The sequence below is a fragment of the Camelus bactrianus genome, chromosome 13 (assembly GCF_048773025.1).
Source record: "Camelus bactrianus isolate YW-2024 breed Bactrian camel chromosome 13, ASM4877302v1, whole genome shotgun sequence".
NCBI classification, from domain to species: Eukaryota; Metazoa; Chordata; class Mammalia; order Artiodactyla; family Camelidae; genus Camelus; species Camelus bactrianus.
This window is the reverse complement of record NC_133551.1, coordinates 78,919,837-78,947,798: the sequence shown is the minus strand read 5'-3', so window position 1 is coordinate 78,947,798 and position 27,962 is coordinate 78,919,837. Positions and strand designations below refer to the sequence as shown.

The window sequence follows — 27,962 nt, the reverse complement described above, 5'->3', positions numbered from 1 at the left end:
ATTTCTCAGACTTCCCCTGTCTTTGATAACCTTGACTGTTTTGAGTCCTGGTCAGGACATCCTGTAGGCTGTTCCTCTTTGGGATTTGTCTGGTGTCTTCCCCCAGTGATTAGAGCAGGGTTGTGGGTTTTGGAAGGAAGACCAGAGAGGTACAGGGCCCTTCTCCTCCCGTGGTTTCCAGGGCGTGTCCCCTCAACGTGACTCACCACTGTGACCTTGACCCTGATTACTGGGCTGTGGTCCTTCCCATTCTCTGCTTCTTTGGAAGGAAGCTACTGCTCACCACCTACAAATTAAGAAGTGGGGAGAAGGAAGCGCATCCACATACATTATTTGGAATGCACCTGTATGGGAGATCTGACTCTTTCCCATGTATTTATTTAGTCATTTATATCAATATCGACTCATGGATATGTATTTATTTTTATTGTGGTGTTAAAATGCACATAGCATAAAATTTACCAATCTGACCGTTGAAGGGCACAGCTCAGGGGCATTAGGCACATTCACACTGTTGTGCAGCCATCCCCACCAACCTCTCCAGAACTTTCTCATCTTATAGAGGTGAAACTCTGTCCCCATTAAACACTGACTCCCCATTCCTCCGTTCCCCAGGCCCTGGCAACAATCATTCTATTTTCTTTTTTTGGGGGGGGGGTTAGGTTTATTTTATTTTTATTTACTTATGTTTTAATGAAGGTACTGGGGACTGAGCCCAGAACCTCATGTACGCTAAGCACATGTTCTGCCACTGAGCTATATCTTCTCCCCCTTTCTACTTTTTGTCTCTATTAATTTGCTACTTTAGGGATCTCATATAAATGGAATCATACAGTATTTGCCTTTTTATAACTGGCTGATTTCACAGAGCGTAATGTCCTCAAGTTTCATCCCTGTTGTAGCTGGGGTTAGAATTTCCTCCCTTTTTAAGGCTGAATAATAATAATTCCATTGTATATTGTATTAGAGTTCTCCAGGGAAACAGAATCGGTTATGTATGTATAGATATCAATATGACACATAGAGATGGGATTTTAAAATGCACTCATTGACAAGCATATGTAGAATAGATAAACAAGATTATATCATATAGCACAGGGAAATATATACAATGTCTTGGGGTGGCTCACAGTGAAAAAAAATGTGACAATGAACATACATATGTTCATGTATAACTGAAAAATTGTGCTGCAGTGGAATTTGACACAACATTGTAAAATGACTATAACTCAATAAAAACATGTAAAAAAAGGAATAAAAAGGGTAAGATATACATAATTTGTACATAAAAAGAATAAAAAGGGATGCAGTAGGTTCTATGACAAAAAAAAAATGCACTCATTTGCTTAGGTACAGGACAAGGAGATTTACTATGAGAACTGACTCTGTGTCCATGGAGAGGCAGGTCTGCCGCCTGCAAGCGGGAGGCCCAGGAACACCAGTGGGGTAACTCAGCCTGAGACCAGGAGTGCTGATGTCCAAGGGAAGGAAAGGCTGGACGTCCCAGCTCAGGCAAAGAGAAAATTAGCCCCTGTGCTGCCATTTTGTGCTTTCTGGGCCCTCAACAGACTGGAAGATGCCCACGTGCACTGGGGAGGGCCACCTTCTTTACTCGTTAACAGAGTCAATGTCCAGCTCTCCCAGAGACAGTCACAGTCACACAGCTACCTGGTGCCCTCGGCCTCGCCAGCTTGATACATAATATTTACCATCATATACACACGTATACATACACACACACACACCACATTTTATTCATCTATCCACCGATGGACACTTGGGTTCTTTCTACCTTTAGCTCCTGTGAATCATGCTGCTGTGAACACGGGTGTGCAAGTACCTGTTTGAATCCCTGCTTCCAGTCCTGCTGGGTACATATGCAGAAGCAGAATTGCTGGGTCGTATGGTCATTCCACACTCAGTTTTTTGAGGAACCTCCATACTGTCTTCCACCAGCCATGCACCAGCTTTCGTTTCCCCACAGCCAGGCCAGAACCTGTTCTTTGCTTTTTGGTAGTGGCCACCCTGACGGGTGTGTCTCATGGTGACTGAATTTGCGTCTCCCTGGTGGTCAGTGAAGCAGAGCGCCACCTTGTGTGCTTGTTGGTCATGTGTGTGTCTTCTTTGGAGACATGTCCGCTCAGGTCCTTTGTCCATTCTGGAATCACGTTGTTTGCTTTCCTTGCTGAGTCGCAGGAGTTCTTTGTATTTTCTGGACGTTAGTCTCTTAGCAGGCCTATGCCTCGCATTGCCTTCTCCCGCCCTGTGGGCTGCTTTTTCGCTCTGGTGATGGTGTGCTTCAGTGCACAGTGGATGTTCATCTTACACTTTGTCTGTAACCAAATATGATCGGATTTATTTTCTGGCTCACACTCTTCCAGCTTTGGCCCCTGGGCGCTCTGTCACGTGGCTGGGCTTACTTGTTTTTCCTCCCTGTTTTACTGTGCTATAATTGACGTACAGCACTGTATCAATGTAAGGCTCACAGCACGATGATCTGACTCACATGCACCATGAAGTGACTCACACAGTAAGTCAGGGAACATCACCATCTCACACAGACACAAAATCGAAGACAGAGGAGAAGTTTTTTCCTTGCTAAGAGAACACTTAGGATTTACTCTCTTAACAGCTTCCACGTGTAGCACACAGAAGTGTTCATCATGTTTATCGGGTCATGCGTGACACCCCTAGTACTGATTTATCTTATCACGGGAAGTTTCCACCCTTTGACTGCCTTCGCCCGCCCCCCGGGCCCGCCCCCGGCTCCGGCTCTTTTGTGCTGTTTCTTCCTCCTTCCCAGTAACGCAGGCTTCCTTCTCCCTTCCTACATTTCACTAGGTTCGTTGTGTTTTCTCTGTTTTTTCCGTCTACAGATGTGGAAGTTATACGGCCGGTTCAGTGACCTTGATGGTTATCCTAAGCGCTTCGCCTTGCACTGTGGTCTCCGTCGCTGGCGCGGCCCTCCCCAGAGCAGCACCCGACCTTGTGCTTGCAGCCCCGCCCGCCTTCCCTGGCTGGTGGTCTGGGTTTGGGCTTCTCCGTTTTGACACCCCAGGCTGGCCCTTCGACAGGCACAGGAGTTAAGAAGGGGTGGGCAGAGGGCAGCCCCAGAGCTGGGCAGGTGATGGTGGGCAAGGGGGTGAGTCCACTGGGGACCTGGGGAGACTGTGTCGCCAGCGGGCAAGGAGGCTGGTGGCCGTAGGGCTGTGTGTCAGCTCCCACTGTGGCCCGCCCCTTGCTGGCTGAGTAAGATTCAGGAGGAAGTGGGGGCTGTGAGAGGCCCCTGGCGTGTGTAGAGTCCTGTCCCCCAGTCCTTGTGCTCCAGGCCCTCGAGGGAGACCCCAGGGCCCAGCTGTGCTCGTCTGAGTCCTGCTGGCATGGCCACAGCATGACCACCGGGTCCTTTGGCCCATCCGTGTCAGGCCCGGCTTGTCCTCAGCTGGTCAAGCTGCAGCTGACCCGGGTTGTTGGCCCAGTGGCTAGGAGGGCAGGTGGGGATGCTGAGGGGGACAAACATAGCCTCGGGTGGGTCAGGCAAGTCCTGCTCATTGTGTTCTAGCTGGGGTGGGGGTGTGGGGCCAGCCCTGCACAGGAGACGGGGGCAAACCTGCAGGTGCAGAGGGGTCAAGGGAGTTGGCCTCCAAACCGAGGGGGACACCCACCCAGACGTCGCACCCGCGTGTCAGGGTCCCGGCCTCCCCACCAGGGCCCTGACCTTGAAGGTCAGCCACTCTGACTCAGGTCCCAGATGTGGGCCTCCACTTCTCTGCCGTCCACTGCAGAGCGGCGAGCAGAAACCCTACGCTCTGCCCGTAACTGCCGGCGCCCACACCCACACCTGCCCTCACCCCTGGCTTTCCTTCCCCGCCACTGACCATCCCCACCCGGCTGAGCATAGGCACCAGGTGTGGGCTGGCAGCCCCTGGTCTCTCATCCCTGCTCCTGCAACCCACCAAAGTGACCGTCTAAGCAGGCAAGCTCCCAGGGATCTGTGTCCCCGTCCCCCAGCGCCTCCTTGCAGCTGGGCCGCATCCCACAGCCCATCCCGTTGCCGTCTGGGCCCTCCAGACGCAGAGCCCGAGATGGAGTCTGGGGTACTAGGGGTCGTCCCCGGGTCAGGGAGGGGCAGGGCCAGACTGGGGAGAGGTCCAGGTGTGCTGGAAGGAACCTTGGCCTGCCGTGGGGGCTCCGGAGCCAGCAACCTTTCAGAAGGCCCCACGTGGGGCCACAGGGGCTGTGCGAGCTGGGTCTGCACCTGAGGCCACCTTGGAGGGGTGGGACTCGCAGTGTCCTCTTACTGGGGGCCCCCAGCAGCTGTGTCTGTGGGTCTCTTCTCTTCTCCAGGAAGGCCTGGCTGGTCGGCCCTGGGGCGGCGCGGTGAGCCCAGCGCTGACGAGGCGGGGCCGGGGCCCCCCTGCTGCACAGGCAGCCTCTCGCTCACCCCGGCCTGCCCTTTCAGTGCGGGTCCGGCTGTTGTCTTCGGGATGCCCGTGGCCCCATCCTGTGAGCCCCACGGTGGGGAGGGCGGCCCTGGGGCCTGTGCACAGCTACTTGGAGCTCACTGCTCTGGCCTCTGGCTCGTTAGGGGTCTCCAGAGAAATGGGCCAATGGGAGGAAGGGCGGGAGGAAGACTGGTTTATTTTAAGGAATTGGCTGGTGTGGTTGTGGTGACTGTCCAGCTGGCTGGAGACCCAGGGAGGAGCTCATGCGGCAGCTCACGTCCAGACGTGGTTTGCGGGCAGAACCCCTTCTTCCTGGGACCCTCAGTCCTTTCTCTCAAGGCCTTCAACTGATTGGATGGGGCCCACCCACATGATCAGTGTTCTCTGCTTTACTCCACGTCTACAGATTTAAATGTTAATCACATCTAAAAGAACTTCATGCACTCCCATGTTCACTGCACCATTATTCACAGTTGGCCAAGGGGTGGAAGCAACCTAAATGCCCATGGATTGATGGAGAAACAAAACGTGCTCTGTCTACCCAGTGGAATATTGTTCCACCTTAAGAAAGAAGGAAATTCTGATGCCTGCTACAACGTGGATGAACCTAGCGGACTTTATGCTCAGTGAAATAAGCCAGACATGAAAAGACAAATATCGTCTGATGCTACTTATTCGAGGTCCCTAGGGGAGTCAAACCCACAGACAGAAAGGAGAAGCGTGGGTGCTGGGGGCTGGGGAGGCGGGGCATCAGTGTTTAGCAGGGTCAGTTTTGGTTGGGGAAGATGAGAAAGTTCTGGAGGTCTGCTGAATAACAAGGTGTGTGTAGCTCACACTACTGGACTGGACACGTAAAAACGGGTAAGGTGGTTACTTTTGTGATACGTGCTTTGTGCCACAAATAGAAAAAGAACAAGCAGAAAGACTGATTCATAACAAATGTTTGATAAACATGAGTTCTCTCCTCTGAGTAATATTTCATGCCAATTTCACCAGTGTAATCAATACAAATGTCAAAAACAGACTGAGAGCAACACCTAGCCTAGTGCTTGAGCAAACGCCTGGTTGGCACCTGAGCCCGGCCAACATGATGTGAAGCCCACCCCACCCCCCCACCTCTGGGTCCTGGGCCCCACCCCGTCGTGCTGTACCCACCGCCTCTCCTCCTCACTGGCCGTGGCCGGGCGGGTCGATGTGACTGGTTTCACTGAAATGTCGGGGGTTTTGCGGGGACGTGGTGGGAGAGTCTTTTCTCACCATTACAAAGCCTGAAGCCAAGGCCGGGAGCAGCTGGGCAAGGTGGGCACCCAGGCCGGCTTCTGGTCCTGTCCCAGCCGGGGCCCACTGGCCTGCTGCCCGCTGGAGCCGTGCTGTCCCTGTCAGCACAAATCCTGCGGCCTCAGCAGCTGTCCTGGACTTGGTGGCAGCATCTCTGGCGGGGGACACAGCATACCCCACCTGCTCAAATTCATCAGGCGGTCACGGGGCGGGGGCTGGGGTGTGTGTCTGTGTGTGCATGGCTCTGGGGGCCGTGCCCAGGGGGTGACGGGAATTGGTGGGGCCCACTGGAGACTCTCCCTAGGGGCGGGAGCTGGAGGGGGATGGGAGGACCTACTCAGCCCCAACTTGGAACCACAAAACTCTGAGGGCAGTGGGTAGGCCAGCGGATCTGCCTTCACTGCCTGGAGGGGAGCGCAAGGACCCAGGCCCAGGCGTCCCTGGTCGGCATGGGGGCAGGGGTGTGCGAGGCCTGAGCACACACATGCAGTGGTAAGTGTGCTGCAGGTGTCTGGTTACTCAACAGCCTGGCCACAGGGCTCCCCTGGGAGTCAGCTCTGCTGTTCTGAGTGGGAGGGAGGTCAGGTTTCCCTGAGAAACCCCAGAATAGCCCCTGACTGCCCAGAGGAAACCTGGCCTGGCTTCTGAGTTCCGTCTGCCCTGCCCTCCCTTACCCCCAGCTTGTGTCCAGCTGTCTTCTCCTTGGACTGCCGCCTCTAGCCCCTTCTGGACGGGGTGGCCAGAGAGGGGTCCCAAACACATTGGATTCCTGAACCTGTCTTTAGAGGGTGCCAGCAAAGTGCTGGCGCCATGCTGGGGCACTGGGCTTCTGGGGATGTGAGTGTGTCACCTGGCCAGGGAGGGCATTCAGCAAGCTCACAGAGTAGTGACGACAGCCCGTGGGGGCTCTCGCTGCAGAATGGTGGGAGTGGGCCGGCGTGGTGAGAAAGGAATGCACAAAGGCGCTGGTCAGTCCTTTTCCCGCCCTGACCCGCGGTGTCCACTCCTGCTGCCCCAGGCAGGGCCTTGGTGGGCACCCAGAGTCGGAGAGGGAGCTTCAGGGTGAGGGGTGCTCAGGCCAAGGAGAGCCAAGAAGGGCTGACCTGTCCCAAAATAGGGCTGACAGGCTCTCCTGGCCGAAAAAGGCTCTTGGAATCTGGACCCTAGGGACCCAGGGCAGCCGGGCCCAGCTAATACCTGGCCGCCCTCAGCCCTTTGTTCTCTGCTCACAGCAGCTCCAGTGCCACCTGCAGTGCCCTCGCAGCCGGCCACAGACATGGTAAGGCTGATCCTGGTGCCCGGCAGAGCCCCCAGGGGGCTGGCTGGTGGTCAAGCCACAGGTGAAGCAGCGCCCGGCGGGGAGAGGACGGGCAGGCTTCTGGGCATGATTGGCTAGGGTCATGCCTGAAGGTGTGAGGGTCTCTCTGGGAGCCTGAGGAAGGAGTTTAGTGAGGCTGGATGGAGCGGGAAGAGTGGGGGCCCAAGGCCGAGCCCTGCCAGCCACTGACACTGCCCTTGCTCTGGGCAGGCGCAGGTAGGGCGGTCAGGTGCTGGACTGTCCCCCTGGGATGCCAAAACCTGCTGACAGACTGCCCTGGGGCTGACCCCCAATCCTTGTCCATGGGCAGGCCTGGAAGCCCCTTGCCTGGGAACCCTCACCCTGGCCCAGGCCAGGCTCCTCCCCGTGATGGTCCATGGCGTCCTTTGCTGGTCTCCCTGGGTGTCCACAGACTTAGCCCTGGGGCCTGGGCCTGTCCACCTGCCCTGCAGCCCCCTACTACTCTCTCATGAGGCTGGCCTGCACTGTGGCTCCTTTGTACCCCACCCGCAACTCGTGGGCCCCTCCCCTTAAGCTGTCCCCTCAGGGGCTGTAGCCTAAAGCCTGCTCTGGGCTGGGAACCTCCTCTTTTAACAACAGGCCCTGAAGGATGGCCAAGTGGACGGATGGCCCAGGGTTCCTTGTGCCACAGGTCCCAGGGCCTCTCCCGGCCTGAGGGGCACGGAGCCCTGGTGAATCCAGTGTGTCTCTGCAGAGCGAGCACCTGATGGCAGAGCAGGTCAGAGAGTACAAGAGGGTCTTCGAGATGTTCGATGAGGAGGGCAACGGGGCAGTGAGGATGGACCAGCTGGAGCGGCTCATGAGTCTGCTGGACATCAACCCCACCAAGAGCGAGCTGGCCTCCATGGCCAAGGATGTGGACAGAGACAGTGAGGCTGGCCCGGGCAGCCCTGGTGGGGATCTGCAGTGCGTGCGAGTGTGCCACCCTCACTCGCACCGTCTGCTGCTTGCCTCCCTGCAGAGAAAGGGTTCTTCAGCTTTGACAACTTCCTGGCCCTGGGAGAAGGTGCAGAACCAAGAGGGCGAGCTGAGGGTGGCCTCCCCATTCTTCGACAAGGAGGGCAAGGGCCACACCGACTGGGATACGCTCAAGTAGGGCTGGTGGCTGGGCGGTAGGGCGGCCGAGGCCAGCGCCGGGCCCGCTGCCACTCAGTGCAGGGTCCTGCACGTACGTGCTCATGAACACAGGTGAGACCAATGAGGTGGAGGCCGACAAGGATGGGGATGGGACCATCGACTACGAGGGTGAGCAGGGATGGGCCCTGGAAGCCTGCTGGCTGGCCGGCTGGGATGCTGACCTCTCTCTGCTCTCAGAGTTCGTGGCCATGACGACCGGGGAGTCCTTCAAGCCGGTCCAGTAGGGGCAGCTGCTGCAGCTGAGGGAGGCCTGCTGGAGGAAGGCTGCTGCCTGCTACCACCCCCTGCTGCCCACCCTGCCATCCACTCCAGCTCTGCCTGGGGGCCAATAAACGCTCCTGCCAGACTCCTGTACGCTTCACTGTCTCCAGCCTGGGAAGAAGGGGCTACAAAGACGTGGGTCTGAAGAAAGGAGAGGGGTTTCCTGAGCCAGACATCACACTTGGCCAGTCATGTCTGTGGGACACCTGATACTGCCCACTGCCCAGTTCTGGGCTCTCGACACCAGCCTGAAGGCCAGGCTGGGCGTAGGCCAAGGACCAGGCACTGACCCTGCCTGCCTGCACCAGGAGGCAGCTGACCAAGGGCCCCTCCCAGAGACCTTTCCTCCATGCAGAGGCCACTTTGATACAAACTTTATTCTCTCCAAAAAGCTGCAGACATCACAGCAGGTCCTGAGCCCCTAGGCTTAGGCCTGTGGGGCCTCCTGTGGGCTGAGAGCCTGCTGGGGCTGGGCTGGGGGCCAGGGATGAATGAAGCAGCCTGTGTGTGTGTGTGCGCGTGCGTGCGTGTGTGTGGCAAACACAGGGCCAGCCGGCTTGGCTGCCCTGTGTTACACAGCAACGAGGCCAGGGTTGTAGCATTGTGCTGGACGGCTGGCCTTCCTGGGAGAAGGATGGTGGGGGTGGGCTGCAGTCCCCTAGCCCGAGGACCCTTGCACAGTCCACTGTAAGTAGAGAGTGGCCGGTGGCATTGGGAGGCTCAGGAGAGCCTTCCTGCCCACTCTCAGGGGCACCATGGCTACAGCCAGGGGTGTGGGGCATCAGGGCCCAGTTCCTGGGGCCCTGGAGGGGTCTCTAGGCATGAGGCCCTGGGGAGGGGGCTGGGCTACGGGAAAGGGGGTGGCTCTTCCTGTCTGGTTTTAGCCATCTTGACGGCTTCATCATAGGAGGGTGGCAGCTCGGGGGCATACAGGCTGTAGGCAGGGGGGGTCATGGAGTCGAGGTCCAGCTCCCCGAAGGGCAGCCGCATGCCCAGTGGGTACTGCACGGAGCTGTAGGCTGCAGAGAACCAGAGTTGGTTTATGGGGATGGGTCTGGCCCTCCCCAGCTCCCTACTGGCCCTGCAGGCAGGTGGGCCACCAGGTGAGGGCTCAGGCACTCACAAGTCACAGTGCTGTGCACAGGGCTGTCACTGTCCACAGGGATGGCTGTCAGGTCGCAGGGCTGAGGTGCCGGCAGCAGGCGTGGTTGGGTGTGTGCCCGCTTCCGCAGGCAGCAGAACCGAACGCAGCTGGCCGTGACCCCACACAGCAGCAGGAGGAGGACTGCGAGCAGGATAAGCCTGGGCAGGGAGGAGCAAGACCCTACCTCTGGACTGACCCCAGCCACCGGGCACCTGCTCCTTGCGGGCAGTCATGGTCCAGTCGCTCAAGACAAAGCAGTGGATGGGATAAAAGAAAACCAGGGCATGTCTCTCCAGGCTGAGATTCCTTGGCCAGAGCTGGCCTGGCCCCCGACGCTGGGCCTGCACGGGCTGTCTCTCTGGGGCTGGCCGTAAGTGGCCCTGGGCTCACTCCCAGGACACGCTGTCCCGGGCCGACTGCACAGCCCTGTGCCCAGACCAGCGACCATGTTCACAAGGCCTCCCACAGTTGTGGGGAGGAAGGGAGTGGGAGATGGGCAAGCAGGTTATGAAGGGGTGTCCGGAGGTGGGCAGGACTCAGGAAGGACCCACAAGGGAGGTCGCCCCTGGTGCTGAGGAGGAGGCTGGGTCTGTCTGCGAGGCTGCGGAGGGCCCCAGCGCCTTCCCACCAGTGGCCCAGTAGGGGGACAGTGCTGGTGACTCCTCAGCTGTGGAGCCAGGCAGGGTGTGGGTCTGGTGGGCCTGGCCCAGGGAGAACCGTCGCACCTGACTGCACTCCGCGGCCTCCACTTACCCCACGTGCCACAGGCTGCTCCAGCGGGCTTGCGGCGGGCACCTGGGGGGATGGTGGCACCTGAGGCGGCGGGGGGGGGGGCAGGGCCCGGCCGACCGCCCTGCCTGACCCTCCCCCCGCAGGGAGGGGCCAGGGCGCCGTTTCCCCAGCCCCCGCCCCACTTACTGGTCCGAAGGGTCGCAGCTGCCTTCCGCGAAGCCCAGCGCCACCTGTGGGGACAGGGGTGAGCCCGGGCCGGGGCGCGCCGAGCACAGACCCGCCCCGCGGTGCCCGAGCCCAGCGCCTGGCGACCCACCTGCGGCAGCGACAGGAGCGGCGACAGCAGCAGGAGCCCGCGGGCGGCCGGCGCCCCGGCGGACATGCTCCGCGCAGACGAGAAGCGCGAGTCCCACGGCTCCGTGGCTTTATGGAGGCCCCGCCCCTAGGCCCCTCCCACCACGAGCCCCGCCCCTACGCCGCGTCCATTGGAGGACTCGCGCTGTAGCCCCGCCCAGGATCCCCGCCCCGCAGGCCCCGCCCTTCGAGGGAGTGTCTCGTGGACACGCCCCAGATTCCCGGCCCTAGGGCCCCGCCCCTCAGGACCCGACCTATGACTCTCCCGGGAGGCCTTCTTTCTCCGTGTCTCCTGGGTGGGTTGGGGGATCTCTCGCCCTTAGCGTCCTGCAGTCGGCCTCTGTGTGGACCGGGGCGCGCCCTGGACAGTTGTGGCCGGGTCTGCACAGGGTGTGGCCTTGGAGGATGGTGGCCAGGACGCACGCGGCCACGCCTAAAACACACCCCGGTGCTGGAGGTGAAGGGTTACCGCGGTCAGGAAGCTAGGGCGCCTGGCGCTGTTCAAAGACGCTTACTGTGCATGCTCGCTGCCCTCAGCCCTCCGCCCCTCCATCAGTGGGCAGCCTAAGGGAGGTGGTCATCATGGCAGGGTTCAGGGTGGTCTGCTTGTCTAGGGAGGATGGAGGAGAAGCTATCCTGCCCTGTCTTGGTTGCACTCAGGACGTGCTCCACATGCATGGCCCCGCTGGAAGGGGTGGCCCCTTGACTCCGTGTGGCTCTCTCATGACTGGATCTGCCAGGTTCCTGTTCCTGGGGGCTGTGCCATGGCCCAGGGCCCCTTCTGCCCACCCTGCTCCAGCCAGGCTGACTGACCTTGATTCTGGACCATCCCTCCCCCTCCCTCTTGCCCAGAGGCCCAACTTAGGAGTAGGGGAGCAGGATGGGCAGGAGTACAGGCAGGGCCTTGGCCAGTGAGGACCAGGGCCTGCTGACAGGAGCGCCAGGCCAGGGTTTAGAAGAGAGGGGAAGAGGACCCCTTCTGGGGCCTGGTCTGGGCTGCAGGACCCTGCTTCCTCTTCTCACCCGGTGGGAAAGCAGCCCCTGTAAGGGCTAGGAAAGGACGGGGGTCTGCCCACCAGACAGAAGTCCTGCAAATGCTATTCCCGGGCCACTGACACTGGCTCCAGGTCAGGGAGACGGCAGACTTCCAGGCGCAGAGGAAGTAAGGTGGGGGCAGGCAGCTCCAGGCTGGTACCCAGGGAAGGCCCCAGAGAAGCACGTCTTCCGCTTCTGCCGGGGAAGGCTTCGTGTGCTCCGGTGGCTGGCACGGGTTCGGGGAGGGGTGGGGGTGGGCACGCAGGGCTGTGCACAGGGTGCCAGGCTGGGTGGGCTCCGTGAGACAGTGTCTATCCTGCCACTCCCCAGAAGGCAGGGGCTGCAGTGCAGGCGCCATTCTGAGCTCCCAGTAGTGTCTCATGGGCTGGGCCTCCCCGTGGACCCTGCCTGGCTATGAGGGAGGACTCGAGCCAGGGTGTGTCCCTGACATTTGCTCACTCCTTGCCTGGGGTCATCAGGGATCCTGGAAGGAACTTGGGAGGAGCAGGGAGGCTAAAGGGCCACCTGGGCTTTGAAGCCTCCTGTCCCCTTCTGCCTGCTCACCGGGGCTCTCCACATATGGGCCAGTCTCAGCTCCAGCCGGCACCCCCACACCTGCCCAGACAGCAGTTTCCACCAGTGCTCCAGGAAGCCCCTCCTGGTTTTTCAGGCAGAGTTCACTGCTTTATGGACTGACTCGTATGTCGGGTGGGAGACAGGGCTGCCTTCCCAGGGCTCTGTCCCCACCTCTCGTTCTGCGCTTCCCCCAGCCTGTGGCCCACACTGCAGGCCTAGACACAGAAGCTCACAGAGGATTTATTGACAGGTCTGTGGGTGCTGGTGGCTCTGGGGGCTCCCGGGGGCTCAGGCTAGGAGTAGGTTGTGGTCAGGACTGGCCTAGTTACTGCTTCTGGGTGTGGGGGTCAGGGAGGGGGAGCTCTTGGTCCTGGGCTCCCTGGATCCAGGGGAGCAGGAAGCAGCTGGGCCTGCCCTGCCTGGCCACGAGGTCATGCAGAGGACGGCCCATTTGAAGCTGCTAAGCAGGGAGTGCCCAGGCCCCGGCCCCTTGGTGGTTCAGCCAGGTCTACACATCAGGGGCGGGCTTTGAGGGTGGGCAGGAAGGTCTGATGGGGCTACATGGAGAGACTCCTGTGGCCTCAGGTGCCAGTCACCACCTGGGCTACAAAGACCACCTTGTAGGTCTCCTTCACGTCCCCCCTGAGCTGCAGCACGGCTGACACCATGAGTGGGTGGTCTGGCTGGAAGGGGAGAGGACGGAGGAAGGGGGCCCTCAGTCAGCTGGCACACCAGGTGGGTCTGCTTTTCGGCCGCTTCACTGCCCACCTCACCCCCACCGGGGCCGCCCAGCAGCCCCCTCCCCGGGGGAGGTGGGGCCGTCCTCCTGTCCAGTCTTTGGCTCTCCTGGGGCTCCCTGGCCACTGTCCAGGGCACGTACATCAAAGTCGATGGGCGGCACCCAGGAGATGCTGATGGTTTTGGTCTGGCCGCGTTCCACGTAGCCCTTAGAGGGCTCGATGGTGAAGCCCTTGTGCTGCAGGGACGCGATGCTGTCCAGGCTGAACTCGACCGTCTGAGGGCATTGGAGCTGCTGGCAGACTGGCGGGCCAGGCCCAGCTCCCAGGAGGCAGTGGGGCGGGGGACGAGGGTGCCCAGCCATATGCCCTCTCAGCCCCGACCAGCAGGCTGCCCACCCCACACCTACCCAGGGGCAAGGCCGGGAAGGGCCCGGGGTGCCCAGCCAGTGGTGCTAGGCAGGCCAGGGAAGTGCTGTGGTCACCTTTTTTGGGGACAGCTGGGTGGTCCGGATGCAGCCCACCCGAAGTTCTCGGGTGGCTGGTGGGGCTGGCGTGTCAGCATCCAACTGGACATAGTCCAGGGTGACCAGGATGGGCTTCAGCTCCTCAGCTTCTGGAGAGGGAGGGCCTGGCTGGGGGCTAGGGGCAGGGGGTGCAGCCCAGGGAGTGTGGGAGCTGACCGGGTGAGGGTCAGGCGAGGAATGTGTGTGGAGCTGGTCCACGTGAAATCTCCTTTTAGCATGACCCCTCCCCACGCTGGCTGGGGGGGATGGGCCAGGAAAGCCCACCCTACCCACAGGGTTCCTGGGGTTTGGACACAGCAGGGCGGGCCCTCTTACTGCTGCCCCACCCCTCACTGGACCCCCAGCCCCTCAGAGGGCTCACCCTCTCTGCGCTCAGGGTCAGAGGTGGGGATCACGGTCAGGGACTCCACAGGCACGTCCAGGGGGTCTCCGCCCTCCACGAACATCATGTGCTCCCGGGCCGCACCCTTCAGGAAGATCTGGTGGGAGATTTTCTGGGGGCAGAAGCAGGGCAGCCTTGGTCTGCAGCCCTGAGAGTGGAGCTCCAGGAGGGGGCAGGGCTGGGGTGCGGGCCCATGGGACCCCAGACTGCTGCCTCCACATGACAAACCCCAATCTGGCGTGGAGCGCCCCTCCCGAGCCTGGCACTGGACCTCTAACGGGGTGGCGCAGGGAAGGGCCCAGCCCCACTCCACCGCAAGGCGCCAGTGGGGGCGGCGAGGAGGGGTCCAGTCTGGGCTGGAGCTGCACCTTTTCGAGCACGATCTGCAGCCGGTCAGAGAAGTACCGGCTCTCGTGGTCCGGGCTGAAGGTCACTGTGAAGTCCTGCTCCCTGCCAGGGTCCATGATGCCCTCGATGGGGACCACGCTGAACACGCTCTGGCCGCTGTGGTTCTGTGTGCCTGTGAGCAGGGTGAGCCTGGTGGGTTCCTGGCTCCCCTGCAGTGCCCAGCTCTCCCCGACTGTCCCCCAGGCCTCCTGCACCTCCCCAGCAGTGCGTGGTCCCACCCCTGTGGCCAGCTCACCCACGACTTCTGTCCTCTGGGTCCTGGAGGCCAGGAACCAGGGCAGCGGGTGCTGCTTTTCACTCCGGGGGGAGAGGCTGTCCAGCTGCATGGAGAACTTGATGGGCAGTGCGGAGTTGTTTTGCAGCTACAAAAGCAGGGCCCCGTCACCTGACCGCCACCAGGTCCAAGCTCCCTCTCCTGCCACCGGACCATACGGGCAGTGTGTCCGCCAGCCCTGTCCCCCGAATTCTGCCGCCAGTGCTCACGGCACGTGCGGAGCGTTGGCCCCTGCTTGGCCTGTTCAGCAGGGCGGCTGCCTTGAGGGGACAGCTCCGTAGTGCCTCCGTCCTCTGGAGTGCCCTCTGCAGTCAGGCTCAGGTCACACTTCAGCCCTGCCCAGTTTCTTCCCTGCCCTAACCCTTCCCCCTGGGAGCACCCAACCCCAATAAAACATTTCATGGACTCCCTCTCCTGGGCTCTGCTGTCAGGACTGGCCTAAGCCAGGAAGCAGGTGTCCTTGGCAGCTTGATCCCAAGGCTGGTGTGTCTCTCAGATGCCGAAGGAGCACCTAGAGCCAGGCCTGCCTTCCTGCATGGCTGTGGGAGCCCACAGGGCAGTGTGACCTCACCAGAGAAGTGTGCAACGACCCCCTGCCCCCGCCCCAGCTGTGCCTGAGCTGAGGTCCTCCACCTCCTGGGTCGGATGGCCCAAGCAAAGGCCCTGAGGCAGGAGGACAGGGAGCACTGAGGAGGCCAGGGCAGCAGCAGGGTGGAGGGAGGGGGCGTCCTCAGCCTCCCTTGCTGGAGAGGGCCGTAGGGGTCGCAGCTGCTGGGGGGCGGGGGTTGGGGCAGCCTGCACCTCCACTGGGATGGACCCCTCCTGGGAGACGGGGACAGACACCCCGGCCCCTGCAACGTGCCTCACCTTGAATCCTGAGGAGACAGACTCTCTGGCAATCACGTAGCCCATGTTGAGGACGTCCCCTTCAATGGAGCACGTGGTCATGGACGCCACGCCTGTGCCCGTGAGCGTCAGGGAGAGGCTGCCTCGTCTGGTGATGATGTCCAGTGTTTCCTGGGCCTGTGGAGACCCCGACCCTAGGCATGGAGCACTGTGGAAGCTCCGTCCTGGGAACAGCCAGGTCAGGGCATAACGGAGCTGAGGCAGCTCAGAGGTCCCTGGTGCCCTCCTTCCAGCAAGAAGCGGGGGTCCCGAGGATGAGCTGCTCCAGGGCCTGGCGTAGCGACAGGCCTGAGCCCTTGCCGGCGTGCAGTGCGGGGAGCGGGACTGGGAGCCCCAGGCTGTGGCGCGGCTGCAGGTGGGCCTGGGACTCACCAGGATACTCTCGTTGGGGGAGAAAGACAGCTCCAGGACATGGGTCTCCCCCGAGGGCAGCCTGCTGATGGGGTTCATCAGGACGAATGGGCCGTTGGGGTTCAGCACAGAGTACTTCACCTGCGGGCCCAGGGTTAAGGACAGGTGGCAAAGTCCGGGCCCCCCATCACCAGCCCCCTTCAGGCAGGCAGCCCAGCAGTCAGCCCAGGCCAGGAGTGAACAAAGATACGTCAAGATCTTCGGCAGAGATGTTTTGGATGGAGACCTTCTTTATGCTGCGGTGTCCTGCAATGGGATGGGGGTCACAGCCCCGGGCCTGGGGGTCGCACGGGAGCCCAGGCAGTGATGGGGGGGCCTGGATCCCTGCGGGTGGGGGGTGCGTGAGGGTTGAGCCCAGTCAGGACACACCTACAGCAACGTCGCCGAAGTTAGAGACAGTCCTGCCTCTGTCAGACGTCACCACGATGGACGGCGCCACTGCCGGACACCACAGCTCCAGGTACAGGGTGTTGTGGGGACTGGGGGCGGGGCAGGTGGTTGCTGAGGGCAGAGTGGGTGGCCACATGCCCCAGCTCCCAGTCTGACCCGACACTGGCCCTGCCCACCCCTCAGGCGCCGTCCCCCTCCCAGACCTGGGTTGGCAGCATGGCAGGCACAGTGGCTTCCTGGGTGCCCATAACCCCACCCTGCCCGGAGCACTGCACCTGAAGCTCAGGGGCTCTGTCCCCTTCCTGTCTTTGGTGTCACCACTGGCAATGACACAGGGGACCACAAACTTGTCGAACTTCCCCTGGAAAGATCTGGTCAGGGTGGCCCGCGCAGCCTGGTGCTCCTGAGAACTGGAGTGGAGGCAGCAAGGTGCACTCACGCCTGGCCCCAACACTGTCTCTAGCAGCCCCAGAGGCTCCCCCCGCCCCACCTTCCAGGGCGGGGTCCTTAGGTCACTCCTGCTCCCAGGGTGCTGGGCCAGAGGGGCGCAGGGCGGCAGCCTGGGGGCCACGCTGGGGCCCAGGCCATGGCTCTCCCAGTTGTGTCTGACCAGCTGGCCCCTTTACCCCCTCCCTGGTTCCTCTGGGGCCCACCCCACCCCAGGATCCTAGACAGAGAGCTGCATTCCTGGGGCCACAGGCAAGGGTCCAGGGCTGGCAAGTGACCAAAGCCCCTCAGACTCTCCAGAGCTCATTATGCAGCTTAGGAGGGCAGGCAACATGGGTGTCAAGGCACAGCGTCTCCCCAGCCCCAGGAGCGAGGTTGTTCACAGGGACACGGTGTCCTGGGAGTGAGCTGAGCAGACGCCCGGGAAGGCAGAGCCTGGCTCCAGCTGTGTCTGAAGCCAGCCAGCCCTGGACTTCCAGTCAAAACAGCTCTGCTCCAGGTGGGGGGCAGGGCGGGGCCCCGTTCGAGGGGCTTGGAGGGAAGTGGTGGGCGGCCTTCTCTCTGGCCCACCTGGACTTGAGGTCTTGCTTCTGCAGGTCGGGGGGCTGGGAGGTGGAGGCCTGGTTCTGCAGCCGCAGCGTGGAGAGAGACTGTCTCCGTGGGTCCTTCCTCTGGGTGGCCGTGTCCTTCCCGGACTGCAAGGGGGCGAGGTTGGTGGTGGGTCTGCCCAGGGGCTTTGCTCGGGTTTAGGGGGACGGGGGCCCAAACCCCAAGCAGCTCCCTCGGGAAGACTGGTGGCAGGTGCAGAGACCCCTGTGGCCTATACCCTGACTCCAGTGTCTGCCTCACCAACAGGGAAGCCGAGGCCCGAGCAGGGGTGGAAGCCGGCCAGAACCAGGGTCCTCGTGCCTGGTGCCCCGCCCGCTCCACTGCCCGGCCAGCAGGCCGAGGCCAAGTGCTTTCTCCTCCTTCCTGTGCTGCAACAGCTTGGGACAAACACCCGGATACTGGAGCAGCACCCTGCGGCCCTCCGCATCCCCAGGGCAGCAGCCGGCAGGCGTCGCTCTGGGCCGTGACTGCCCAGCTCCTTGCCCAGCGTCTTTCCCGGCAGGAGCCGGAAGGGCTGTAGCACTAAGATCCTCGGGCCCCTCAGTGTTTTATCTGCTCCCCGTCCCTTGTAAGCGCAAGCTCCCCTGCTAATCAGCGCAGAGGGGCCTGGCCCACCCTCCCGGGACCACCGCCTGGGATCCACCCTGCCCAGTGATGCTTTCGAGGGAGGAGGGGGGTCCTTGCCGGGAAAGAGCGTTAACTTCCTGAAACAGCTGGACACACTCAATGCTCCAGAAAGGTCTGCCCAGGGCTCATGCCAGGTGAGCCGACTCACAAGCACAACCTCCAGCCTCAGGGGGTTGTTTGTCCCCAAGCCTTCATGCACGAAGTGGCAGCCTCGCCCAGGGCCTGGTGCAGAGAGCAGCCCCCACCCCGTGGCCCCAAGGCCCCGTCTCCACCACGCACCGATTTGACCTCAGCCTCCTTGGTCAGTGCCTGGAAGGCCTCCTGGTGGATCAGCTTGCTGGGCAGCTCGGGCCGGAAGGCCACTTGGACCAGGCACCTCTGTGAGGAGAGAGGCCCACAGGGCAGAGGGCGTCCTCCCGCCTCAGTGCCCCGGGACCTCTACCCTGGGTTAACCTCGAGGTCACGCTCTCTGACACTCCAGGTGTGATGTCTCTGCCTCTTCTTTGGGGTTCCAGCTCAGCACGAGCCCTCCGGGAAGGCCCTTCCGGACCACGGCCCCGGGGTTGGGGGCAGCTGCCAGGCGTGCAGGGTGCCCAGCCCTGGGGTGGGGAGCCTGGTGCACCAGGACGTGGCCACTGCCCCCGGGGCTCCAATGAGAAGGGAGTCTGCCTTTTCAGTCACTGAGATTCGGTGGTGAGTCCTGTGCCCTCAGCTGTCCCTGCGACGGGCACAGCAGTCTTTCCAAAGCGCTGTCCACCCCGCGGGGCGGTCCCGGGCCCCACAGAGGACGGGCGCAGCGAGCACGCGGCACAGGCCGGGGCTGGGTGACGGCTGCACTGACCCCCTTGGGGACGGGAACCATCACCGAAACTGGATTTGCTCGGTTTGCTAAAACGCGTTGTAGGTAGTCTTACTTATTGAAAGTCCTCCGAGCGGGCCTCACAGCAGCCTGACCCTGAGGAAGTAAGCTCCCAGAGGCTCTGACCGTCGGGGACGGGCTGAGCGTCTCTCCTCCAGGCCTGGCTCTTTCTGCTTCATCAGGAAAGGCAGAGGCGAGGAAACCATTCCCCGATCAAGCAGTGGACAGACACCCTGCACTGCCGGTGACCAGGCGCTGCGGCCTCTGTGCTGCCGGCTGCGAGATCGAGGGCCGAGCACTCCTTCGGTCTAAACTGCCCCAGCCCCCAGCCAGGTACCTGTGGGGTCAGCTGCCCACGGGTGCCCTGCCTCGGGGCCAGGCTGGGCTGGGCAGAGGGCCCCGTGGCCCTGCTTGGGTCTGATGAGCATCACGGTTGATTTCCACACCCGTCTGGGTGGGATCGCTGTGGTCCAGGGCGAGCAGAGCCCGGCGCCCCAGGCGGCCCCACCCCCAGCCCACCCACGGGGCCCACACCCACCTTTCCTGGGAGCACGGTCCCCACTGAGGGTGAGATGGTGATGGGCAAGTCCGGGGGCAGCAGGAACTCGAAAGACGTGGGCCCCACTGGGGAGGCGTCCCCCGAGCCGACGCGGGGCACAGCGTGGGTCAGCGAGTTTGTGCTCAGGTGGGAGTTGACGACGTACAGGGTAGCCACGGACGTGTCGTACAAGGAGGTGGCTGCAAACCTGATCTGGTAGTGGGACAGCTCCAGGGGCGGGTGGACACCCACGGCTCGGCACGTCAGCTTGAAGCACCTGGAAGTGACCGGCGAGGGCGGGCTCAGCCTGGGGCCCCGGCAAGGTGGCCTCGGTGCAGACAGGCACCCGACACACAGGGACACCCAGGATGATGACAGGAGTTGTCACAGGTTTTGCCTTCTACCCCATTAATTACTTTTTTAAAAAAATTGAAGTCTAGTCGATTTACAATGCTGTGTTAGTTTCAGAGGCATAGCATGCTGGTTCAGTTACGCACACGTGTGTGTCGTTTTTCAGATTCTTCTCTGTTAGAGGTTATGACAAGGTGTTGAACGTTGTTCCCTGGGCTGCACAGCAGGGCCTTGTTGTTTATCTGTTTTATATACAGTAGTTAGGACCTGCAAATCCTGAACTCCTAATTTATCCCTCCCCCACCTTCCCCTCTCTGGTAACCGTAAGTTTGTTTCCTGTGTCTGTGAGTCTACTTCTGTTTTGCAAATAAGTTCATTTGTGTCCTTTTTTAGATTCCACATAGAAGTGATATCATACGGTATTTTTCTCTCTCTTTCTGGCTTACTTCACTTAGTATGACATTCTCCAGGGCCATCCATGTTGCTGTAAATGGCATTATTCCATTCTTTTTAATGGCTGAATAACATTACATTGTATACACACCACATCTTTTTCCAGTCATCTGTCCGTAGACATTCAGGGTGTTTCCACGTCTTGGCTGTTGTAAGCAGGGCTGCTGTGAGCATTGGGCTCCACGTGTCTTTTTCAATTAGAGTTTTTGTCTTTTCCGGATTCATGCCCAGGAGTGGGACTGCTGGATCATAGGGTAACTCTGTTTTCAGTTTTTCAAGGAATCTCCATACTGTTCTCCACAGTGGCTGCACCAAACTACATTCCCACTAACAGTGTAGGAGGGTTCTCTTTTCTCCACACCCTCTCCAGCACCTCCCATTAATGAATTTTAATAAACTTGGAAAATATCCCATACCCCTGTGCACATTTTAAGTAGACAGTGAAAATTTTAATCACAGGTTTAATAGTTGCAAAAGAAGTAATTTCTGGCTTACTTTGTTAAATATTTATTGGCATTTAAAAAATAAAACTGAGAAATTACTCTTTAAATACAAACATGGGCGTCCACACACCATGGTGGACCGATTTCTGCCGTCATTCATTAAAAAAAGGACAGGTGTTTGGTGTTTCCACCTTTGGAAACCTCACGTTCCATGTTTCTTTGAACTCCTATTTCCACTGCACTCTTGCCACCGAATTTTATCCTAATTACATTTTAATGCTCTGCAAGGTGGTGTCGTTACCCTGCCATACTTGTCTGTAACAAAATATATTCAGTGTGTACTCGTGTCCTGTGACCACAGGATCCAAACAGTTAAAAAAGACTCCTCTGGGTGGAGACATCATCGAGGGTACTACTGGAGCTCAATTAACTGAAAGGGCGTAAATGTGTGAAAGCGACAATCATTACACACGAGAAGTAAGGCTTGACTGGGGTCCTTCTGGGGGGAGGCCGGTGGAGCGTTTGCCCCCAGCTGGTTCAGGGACTGCGTGGCCTTGTTGTGCCGATCCGGGAGCGGGGGCCGGGGGGCCGCTCCCATCTCTCAGCCTCCAGCCCTCCCTTCACATGCTGGGCGGCAGGTCTCCCATTGCTACTCTGAGGGTCCGGCCTCTGCGGTCTCACCTGGAGGCAGGGTCCACTCAACCTCGAGCCGGGCCTCCCTGTGGGCTGAGCCTCCCTTGGCCTCATTCTGGCCACACAGGCAGCTGGTGTGGTCACTGGGGACCCTCGGCTGGCTCTGGTCCCGGTCCCCCAGAGCATCACTGTCTCCTGCTCAGACGCTCGTGCCCAGGGCAGCGTGGTTTCCCTTCCTCTTCTGTTTCCTGGAAGATTCCTCTAAGATCAGCATTACTGTTTCTTTAAACGTTTGGAAGAAGTCAGCAGCCAAGCCATCTGTGGTTTTCACCGTGGGAAGCTTTTAAACTTTTTTTTCATTTAAAATGTATTTATTGCCCAGTTTTGTTGCCTTCTCTGTCACATGTATTTTAACTTTCTGCCTAGACATTGCTCTCTTTCCTTCTAGTTTCATCGGGGGGTAGCTGACACGCAGCGCTGTGTAAGCATCAGGTGTGCAGCGTCGTGATGCGACTCGAGCAGGTTATGAAACGATCATCACTGCAAGTTTAGTGATGTCCACCTCATACAAACACAGAATTAAAGGAATAGAAAAATTGTGTTCTTTGTGATGGGAACCCTCAGGATTTGTATCTTAATAACTTTCATGTATCACATACAAACAAGCAGGGTTAATTATATTCACCGTGTTGAACATTACATCCCGAGTACTCATTCCTCTTGTAACTGGAAGTTTCCACCTGGAGCTTTTAAACTTCAGATTTAGTTTCCTTAATAGTTGCTCCAGTTTTCAGATTTTTAATTCTTATCTGTGTCAGTTTTGGTATGCTGTGTTTTTTGAGGAACAAGTCCATTCCACCTGTCCTGGAGGCAGGTTGTCACAACATCCTCTTCCGATCTTTCTGGCGTTCGCAGGAGGATCTGCAGTGATGTCCCCCCTCACTCCTGAGACTGGCAGTCTGTGTTTTCTCTTTTTTGTACCTTGATCAGTCTTATTGGGAGTAATGAATTTGCCAACTTTTACAAAAAAGATTTCACTTTTTCCTCTGTTGAATATTTGATTTCTGTTTCATTGATTTCCATTGTTATCTTTACTATATTCTTTCCTTCTGCTTTTTTTGAGTTTAATTTACTGTGCTCTTCTCTCAGTTTTTAAAACAGAAGCTCAGATGACTGACTTTCCACACTCTCTCCTCTTGTTTTATGCATTTGAAGACAGAAATGTCCCACTACGCTCTGTGCCTGAGGGCTCACAAGCCCTCAGACTCAACATGCCCAAAATCAAATCCTTGGACATGTCCACACGGGTCAAGTACAAAAACACACCAAGTTGAGAGAAAAGCAGAAGCAAGATGTGGATCAATTTGTGCAGCCTGATGCCACCCAGGTGGGGTGCCCCAGCCCACCAGCGACTCCTGGTTTTAGCGCTGAGGTCCCACATCCTGGAAACCCCTTGGTCCTGGGCATCCTGACACGGTTGATCACCCTGTATTTGTGTAAGTTTGGGACTATAGGAATAACACACACAGATACGTGGTTACAGTAAGACACCCAGGCCCTGGGAGGACCGGGGCCATCGCGGGGGTGGGGGAGGCCGGTATGGCGCCTGCCGCAGCAGCGGGTCTGTTTCTGCAGCAAAGAGAAGCCTGAGGCACACGTGATGGAGGCTTAAGAGCCACTGTGCTGGGCGGAGGGTACAGGATGCTGGAGGCTCGGGTTCCGGGGTTGCTGGGGACTGAAGGGAGGGCCAGAGGAGGCAGATAAAATTACCGGATTTTAAATAAGAAGAAACAGATCTCTTATATACCTGGGCAAAAATAAGATCAGGTTGCCATCAGACTGGGACAGACGCATTTTATTCCAGGAGACAGTGGATATGCTAATGTTAGTATGTAAGGTACTCAAGGAAAGAAAGGTTTTATTTTCAGCCGAGCAGACTTTCAAGTCTAAGTGCCGCAGACAGACTGTCCGCAGCGTGAGACAGGGTCCGCTCCCTGCCTGCCCTGGAGGGGAGCCCTCCGGATGGTGGTGCCGGAAACATGGGGACCCTGAGCTTCATGCCGCACCTCGCACCTCGTACAAAAACAACCAAAGGAAACCGGGAACCCACAGGTAAAACGCAGACTTACAAAACTTTTAGACGAAAATCTCTGTGGCTTTGGGTTAGGGAGAAAAATTCCTAGTGTGATACCAAGCTCATGACCCATAAAGAAAAAGCTGAAAAACGGGACTGAGTCAAAGTGAAAACCTGTTGCTTTTCAGAAGACACTGTTAACAGAATGAAAAGACAAGTCACAGACCAGCGAAAACGTCTGCGAATCTGACAAAAGACTTGCATCGGAGTGGATAAAAAGCTCTCAGAACTCAGAGAATACCCCAGTGTAAGCAACGGCAAAGATGACTGGGACCAAGGAGTTGCGGTACGCACACACAGCGGAGCTCTACTCAGAGGGAAGAATGAAAGAGTGCCGTCTGCAGCAACACGGATGGCCCTGGCGATCGGCGCTCTGAGCGAAGTCAGCCAGAAAGAGAAAGAAGGGTACCGTATGAGGTCACTCGTGTGTGGAATCTAAGAACAGACAAAAATGAACTTATTTACAAAACAGAAGCAGACTCACAGACAGAGAAAACAAACTCATGGTTACTGGCGGGGGGAAAGGCGGAGGGAAGGGATAAACTCGGAGTTCGAGATCTGCAGATACTGACTACTATATATAAAACAGATCAACAACAGGACCTACTGTGTAGCACAGGGAACTATATTCAGTATGTTGTAGTAACTTATAATGAAAAAGAATACGAAAAGGAAGACACGTGTGTGTGTGTGTGTGTGTGTGTGTGACTGAAACACTATGCCGAACACCAGAAATTGACACAACGTTGTAAACTGACTATACTTCAATAAAAAAATTTTTTTTCATGGTCAAGCAGGGACAAAAAAAGGGGCAAAATCTCTGAACACGCATTTCACCAAAAAGATATCTGGATGGCACACCAGCACATGACAAGGAGCTCGACACCATTAGCCAATTAAGTCACGATGAGATGCTGTCATTCACCTTTCAGAATGCCTCTCTATCCCCTCAGAACCCTGACAGCACTAAACGCTGGGGAGCAGGTGCAGCGGCTGCAACACCCATGTGTTACGGTCAAGAATGTGAAATTGAAAACAAATTTACTGCGTCACCCAGCAGTCCCATTCCTAGGTAATGGGAGACCTAAACCCAGGCTCACACAAGCCCTGCACGCAAGTGGTGAGAGCAGCTTCGCTCACGATCTGCCAAGATCTGGCGCCGACCTGAGTGTCCTCCCGCAGGGGGGCCGCAGGGGCACATCTGCGCCAGATGGGGGCTGGGTGCTCGGAGGGGCACCAGGGAGGGGGCGGGCTCCACGGCTGGAGGCCCACAGACCAGGCAGGAGGGGCCTGGCAACCAGGCAGGGGTGTGGAGGTGACTCAGGGCTGTTTTCCAGATGAAGCCAACAGGAGTGACTGCCCACTCAGCTGCAGGGAGAGGGGTAAGGAGTCAGGCTGGGGCCAAGGTTCTGGCCGGAGGCCACATGATGGAGCAGCGCCCTCTGGGGCCCTCCTGGGACAGGACCCCCTCCCCAGTGTCCTCCACCTGCCTTTTTTCTGTAGAAAAGCTTTAGCCAAAGGGTAAATTTAATCAGAGAAATGAAAAAATGCAGAAGCCAAGAAAAGCCATCAAACAGGCCAAACTGACAACCATTTAGCCATTAAACAAAGTCCCGGACCCCGAGTTCCTCCTCCACGGCTGCAGATAATACTCTGAGCCTCGTCCTTTGAGCTGTTTTGCAGACACTGAAACCCCTACCAGGAGGAAGACATTAACTACATGAGGACCCGACTGGAACCGTGACAGAAGCTGTCACAATTTGAGAACTGCCCTCAAGGAAATGGGAACAAACGACCCTGGAGCTGAGACTAGCTGCACGTGAAACCGCCAAGTGACGCTGATCAGACCCCCCATGACCAATTTCAAGATGACGACTGGAGCTGACTGTGCTGTTACACACGCAGCCCCCTCCCTGCCTGTGCCCCCCAAAACGCCCCGTAAAAGCTCTTGCCCCATGATCGGCAGTGGGGAGCTGCCTTCTGGACACCAGTCCACCTTCTCCACAGGTTGCTGGCCTCTGGAATAAAGCAGCCTTTCTTTTCCTACCAACATTATCTCTCAAGCATTGGCTTTTCGAGTGGCAAGCAGCCAGACCCGAGTTCGGTAAGTCACGGGGTCAGATTCGGAGTGGGTCCAGCTCCGGGCACAACAGACTGGAGACGCTCCTGGGTCCAGTGGAGCGGGAGGGCAGTCGCCCTCTGGGCACTGGGCCGGGCTGTGCAGCCACCGGCTGCAGAGTGTGTCACCGGGTGTCCTCAGCTGCGTTCCCCTGCTTTATTTCTTGAGGTGGTTTGAGCTGCTTCGAGCCTCTCCAAGATGGCTCCTGGCTTAGTTTTTGCCTATTTCACTTCACATGGAAGTAGTTCTTTAAAAAAACTAAACACACACCCAAGTCTACAGCAGGCCCGAGCCCTCCTGGGACAACAAGGCCACTTCAGTGACTAAACAGACATGCACCTTCTTCCCGTGGGGCATGTGCTCCCGAGGCCCCGGGAGTTCACAGCCCACCGGCGGGTCGCGGGAGCCGGGCGAGGGGTGGGGCAGCAGGGCAGAGTCTGGGGCCTGGATTCGCCGCACGGGCACTAACTCTGCACTTTGCTCCCTAAAATCCCCACCCATGAACTCAGTGTTGCTTCCTCACAGGCGCGCCAGACCCCGGGTGGAGGAGGACATGGCCTGTGTGATGAGGGGCGGCACTCCAGGCCCCCTGCCAGCCCGGCTCCACCCAGGGCTGCCCGGGCCCCAGCCAGGACCAGACAGCGACTGGGGCTGGGCTGTGGGTGGAGACTGCACAGGAGAGGAAGGAGGGGGGGCAGATGCCAGGTGGGCTCCAGAACATGATAACCTCAGGCAGCAACAGGGGCCGACCATGTCCCCGACCTCCACCTCCCCATCCTGCCCATTTCTCCCCTCCACCTGGCTCCTCGTCCCAGTTCTCAGGCTGGACACGGAGACCCCGGGAGGTTCCCAGACTGGTCCAGTCACAGGCTGTATTGGGGCAGGTGGGGCTCCTGGTCCTCCGAGCGCGGAGGGACGCTCTGCACACTTATACAGCCCCCAAGCATGCTGCACACATGCCGCACACACTCACCCCACAGCACTGCACCTGCGTGCGCACGTACACACACACACACGGTGCGAGGCGCCTGGACCTCGGGCCTGTCCTGGGCCTGAGGTTCCCAAGCCAGTGGCGCTGCCCCGCCCGTGGGCTCACCGGTTAATCTCTGACTTGCAGACGAGCTCAAAGTTGTACTCCTTGGCCTTGGTGGGCTGAAAGATCACGTCGAGTTGCAGAGCTTCCAGTGGCAAGATCGTCCCAAACCCGTCATTGGGCTGGATGTCCACAAACTGGCAAATGGAACACCATTAATGCCAAAGCACAAACCCGGGGCCTGCTGGGGCACCGCGGGAGATGGCAAGGACGACTGTGTGGCTGGGTGTGGCCGAGTGGGATGTGTGTGACTGCATGTCTGCCAGTGTGTTGCGGGAGTGTGTGAGCCCGTGTCGCTGTGAGTGTGACCACGTGTGCAGGTGGGTGTGCACGGGCGTGTCTGTGTGTCTCTGTGTGTATGTTTCTCTGTGTATGTGTGTCTGAGTGTATGTGAGTGTGTGTCTATGTGTGTGTGTCTGTGTGTACGTGAGTGGAGGTGAGGGGCAGCCAGGCCTAGGCCTCATCCTGGCTGCCCTGCAGGGCCAAGCAGGCAAGAGTTCTGGAAGGAAGGGAGGGGAGAGGCGTCTGGAGTCCTGGGGGTGCAGTGGGGAGGAGGAGGGGAACAATCAGAGGGAGACCGCAGGCCAAGGTGCCTGAAGAGGAGTCTGAGGCAGGGGGTGAGGCCACGTGGTGCTGGGCGCCTGGACCCTGGCCAGTTGCCTGCATCCCCAGAACCTCCTGACTCTGACCACACAAGCACCTTGGGGAGCCCGATGAAGCCAAACTCCTGGGGCAGGAGGGAGTGGTTGCAGAGGCTGACTTGGGTCCTGACTGCCTCGTAGATGCTGCAGTAGCCAAAGTCCACCCCCGAGGGACTGAGCTCCAGGTCTGAGGTGGTGACGATGGCGTGGAGGGTAAACTCCACTGGTTTGATCTGAAGGGCAGAGGGCACGCACGTTCTGGCCACTTGCAGTTAGTTTACCCAAATGTTTCCCAAAAGAAGGCAGGCACCCCCCTGCGGTGACCTGGTGGCTGGTGGGGAAACCCTCTTGGACACGAGTCCCACGTCCCTGTAGTTCCCAGGCGGGCGGGGGACCTGTGTGCACACAGGTGGGCACCCTGGCCTGCGAGCGCGAGGACAGAGGGTGCACGCGTCTGTGCGCATGTGTGTCTGAGTGCTGTGTGTGCACACGTGGGCACGGGTGGGTGCAGGTGCTCTGGGGACAGCCCTGCCAGCCCGAGCAGTACACAGGTGCCTCTCTGGTCCACAGACACCCTCGTCTCCCCCGTGCATAGTGGGGATGGGCTCTGGGGACCGGGGCCCTGCCTTCCTGGGGCCTGAGCAGCCCCTGGTCCCCAGAGTGCCCAGCATTCCCGGAC

The 27,962-nt window shown here is 59.0% G+C and overlaps 3 protein-coding genes across 9 annotated transcripts in view; 1 reads left to right on the top strand and 2 right to left on the bottom strand.

Moving 5' to 3' along the window:
• Window positions 1–7,123: 7,123 nt before the first annotated feature.
• On the top strand, window positions 7,124–8,423 carry CALML6 (calmodulin like 6). Its single transcript, XM_074375977.1, is given in 5 exon segments — window positions 7,124–7,135; window positions 7,757–7,931; window positions 8,024–8,060; window positions 8,062–8,163; window positions 8,216–8,423. Coding segments are annotated over 5 exon segments (534 nt in total).
• Window positions 8,424–8,818: 395 nt separating this feature from the next.
• Window positions 8,819–10,765, bottom strand: TMEM52 (transmembrane protein 52). Its single transcript, XM_074377681.1, has 5 exons — window positions 10,653–10,765; window positions 10,523–10,566; window positions 10,358–10,399; window positions 9,584–9,762; window positions 8,819–9,479 (listed from the first exon to the last, which is right to left on the bottom strand). The coding sequence occupies exons 1-5, from the start codon at window positions 10,716–10,718 to the stop codon at window positions 9,307–9,309; spliced, it is 504 nt and encodes a 167-aa protein (XP_074233782.1). The 5' UTR covers window positions 10,719–10,765; the 3' UTR covers window positions 8,819–9,306.
• A 1,762-nt stretch (window positions 10,766–12,527) lies between these two features.
• The window catches only part of CFAP74 (cilia and flagella associated protein 74), a 66,679-nt gene continuing 51,244 nt past the window's right edge, over window positions 12,528–27,962 (bottom strand). For 5 of the 7 annotated variants that reach the window (XM_074377676.1, XM_074377677.1, XM_074377675.1 and 2 more), the window contains 15 exons: window positions 27,343–27,516; window positions 26,646–26,779; window positions 19,417–19,693; window positions 18,299–18,397; window positions 17,354–17,478; window positions 16,612–16,746; window positions 16,316–16,425; window positions 16,137–16,192; window positions 15,908–16,027; window positions 15,497–15,652; window positions 14,591–14,717; window positions 14,316–14,467; window positions 13,927–14,059; window positions 13,524–13,654; window positions 12,528–13,316 (listed from right to left, as the gene is read on the bottom strand). In XM_074377676.1, the coding sequence (XP_074233777.1) occupies window positions 13,071–13,316; window positions 13,524–13,654; window positions 13,927–14,059; window positions 14,316–14,467; window positions 14,591–14,717; window positions 15,497–15,652; window positions 15,908–16,027; window positions 16,137–16,192; window positions 16,316–16,425; window positions 16,612–16,746; window positions 17,354–17,478; window positions 18,299–18,397; window positions 19,417–19,693; window positions 26,646–26,779; window positions 27,343–27,516 (2,175 nt within the window). In that variant the 3' untranslated portion in view covers window positions 12,528–13,070. Of the gene's footprint in view, window positions 13,317–13,523; window positions 13,655–13,926; window positions 14,060–14,315; window positions 14,468–14,590; window positions 14,718–15,496; window positions 15,653–15,907; window positions 16,028–16,136; window positions 16,193–16,315; window positions 16,426–16,611; window positions 16,747–17,353; window positions 17,479–18,298; window positions 18,398–19,416; window positions 19,694–26,645; window positions 26,780–27,342; window positions 27,517–27,962 lie in introns of those variants that run through there. The other 2 variants (XM_074377678.1, XR_012511506.1) reach the window with 2 other exon arrangements.

Coding starts and splice junctions, on each gene's coding strand:
- TMEM52 (XM_074377681.1), bottom strand. CDS start 10,718: ATGTCCGCCGGGGCGCCGGCCGCCCGCGGGCTCCTGCTGCTGTCGCCG. Junction 10,400..10,522: donor AGCTGCGACCCTTCGGACCA/GTAAGTGGGGCG, acceptor CCATCCCCCCAG/GTGCCCGCCGCAAGCCCGCT. Junction 9,480..9,583: donor TGTGCACAGCACTGTGACTT/GTGAGTGCCTGA, acceptor GGTTCTCTGCAG/CCTACAGCTCCGTGCAGTAC.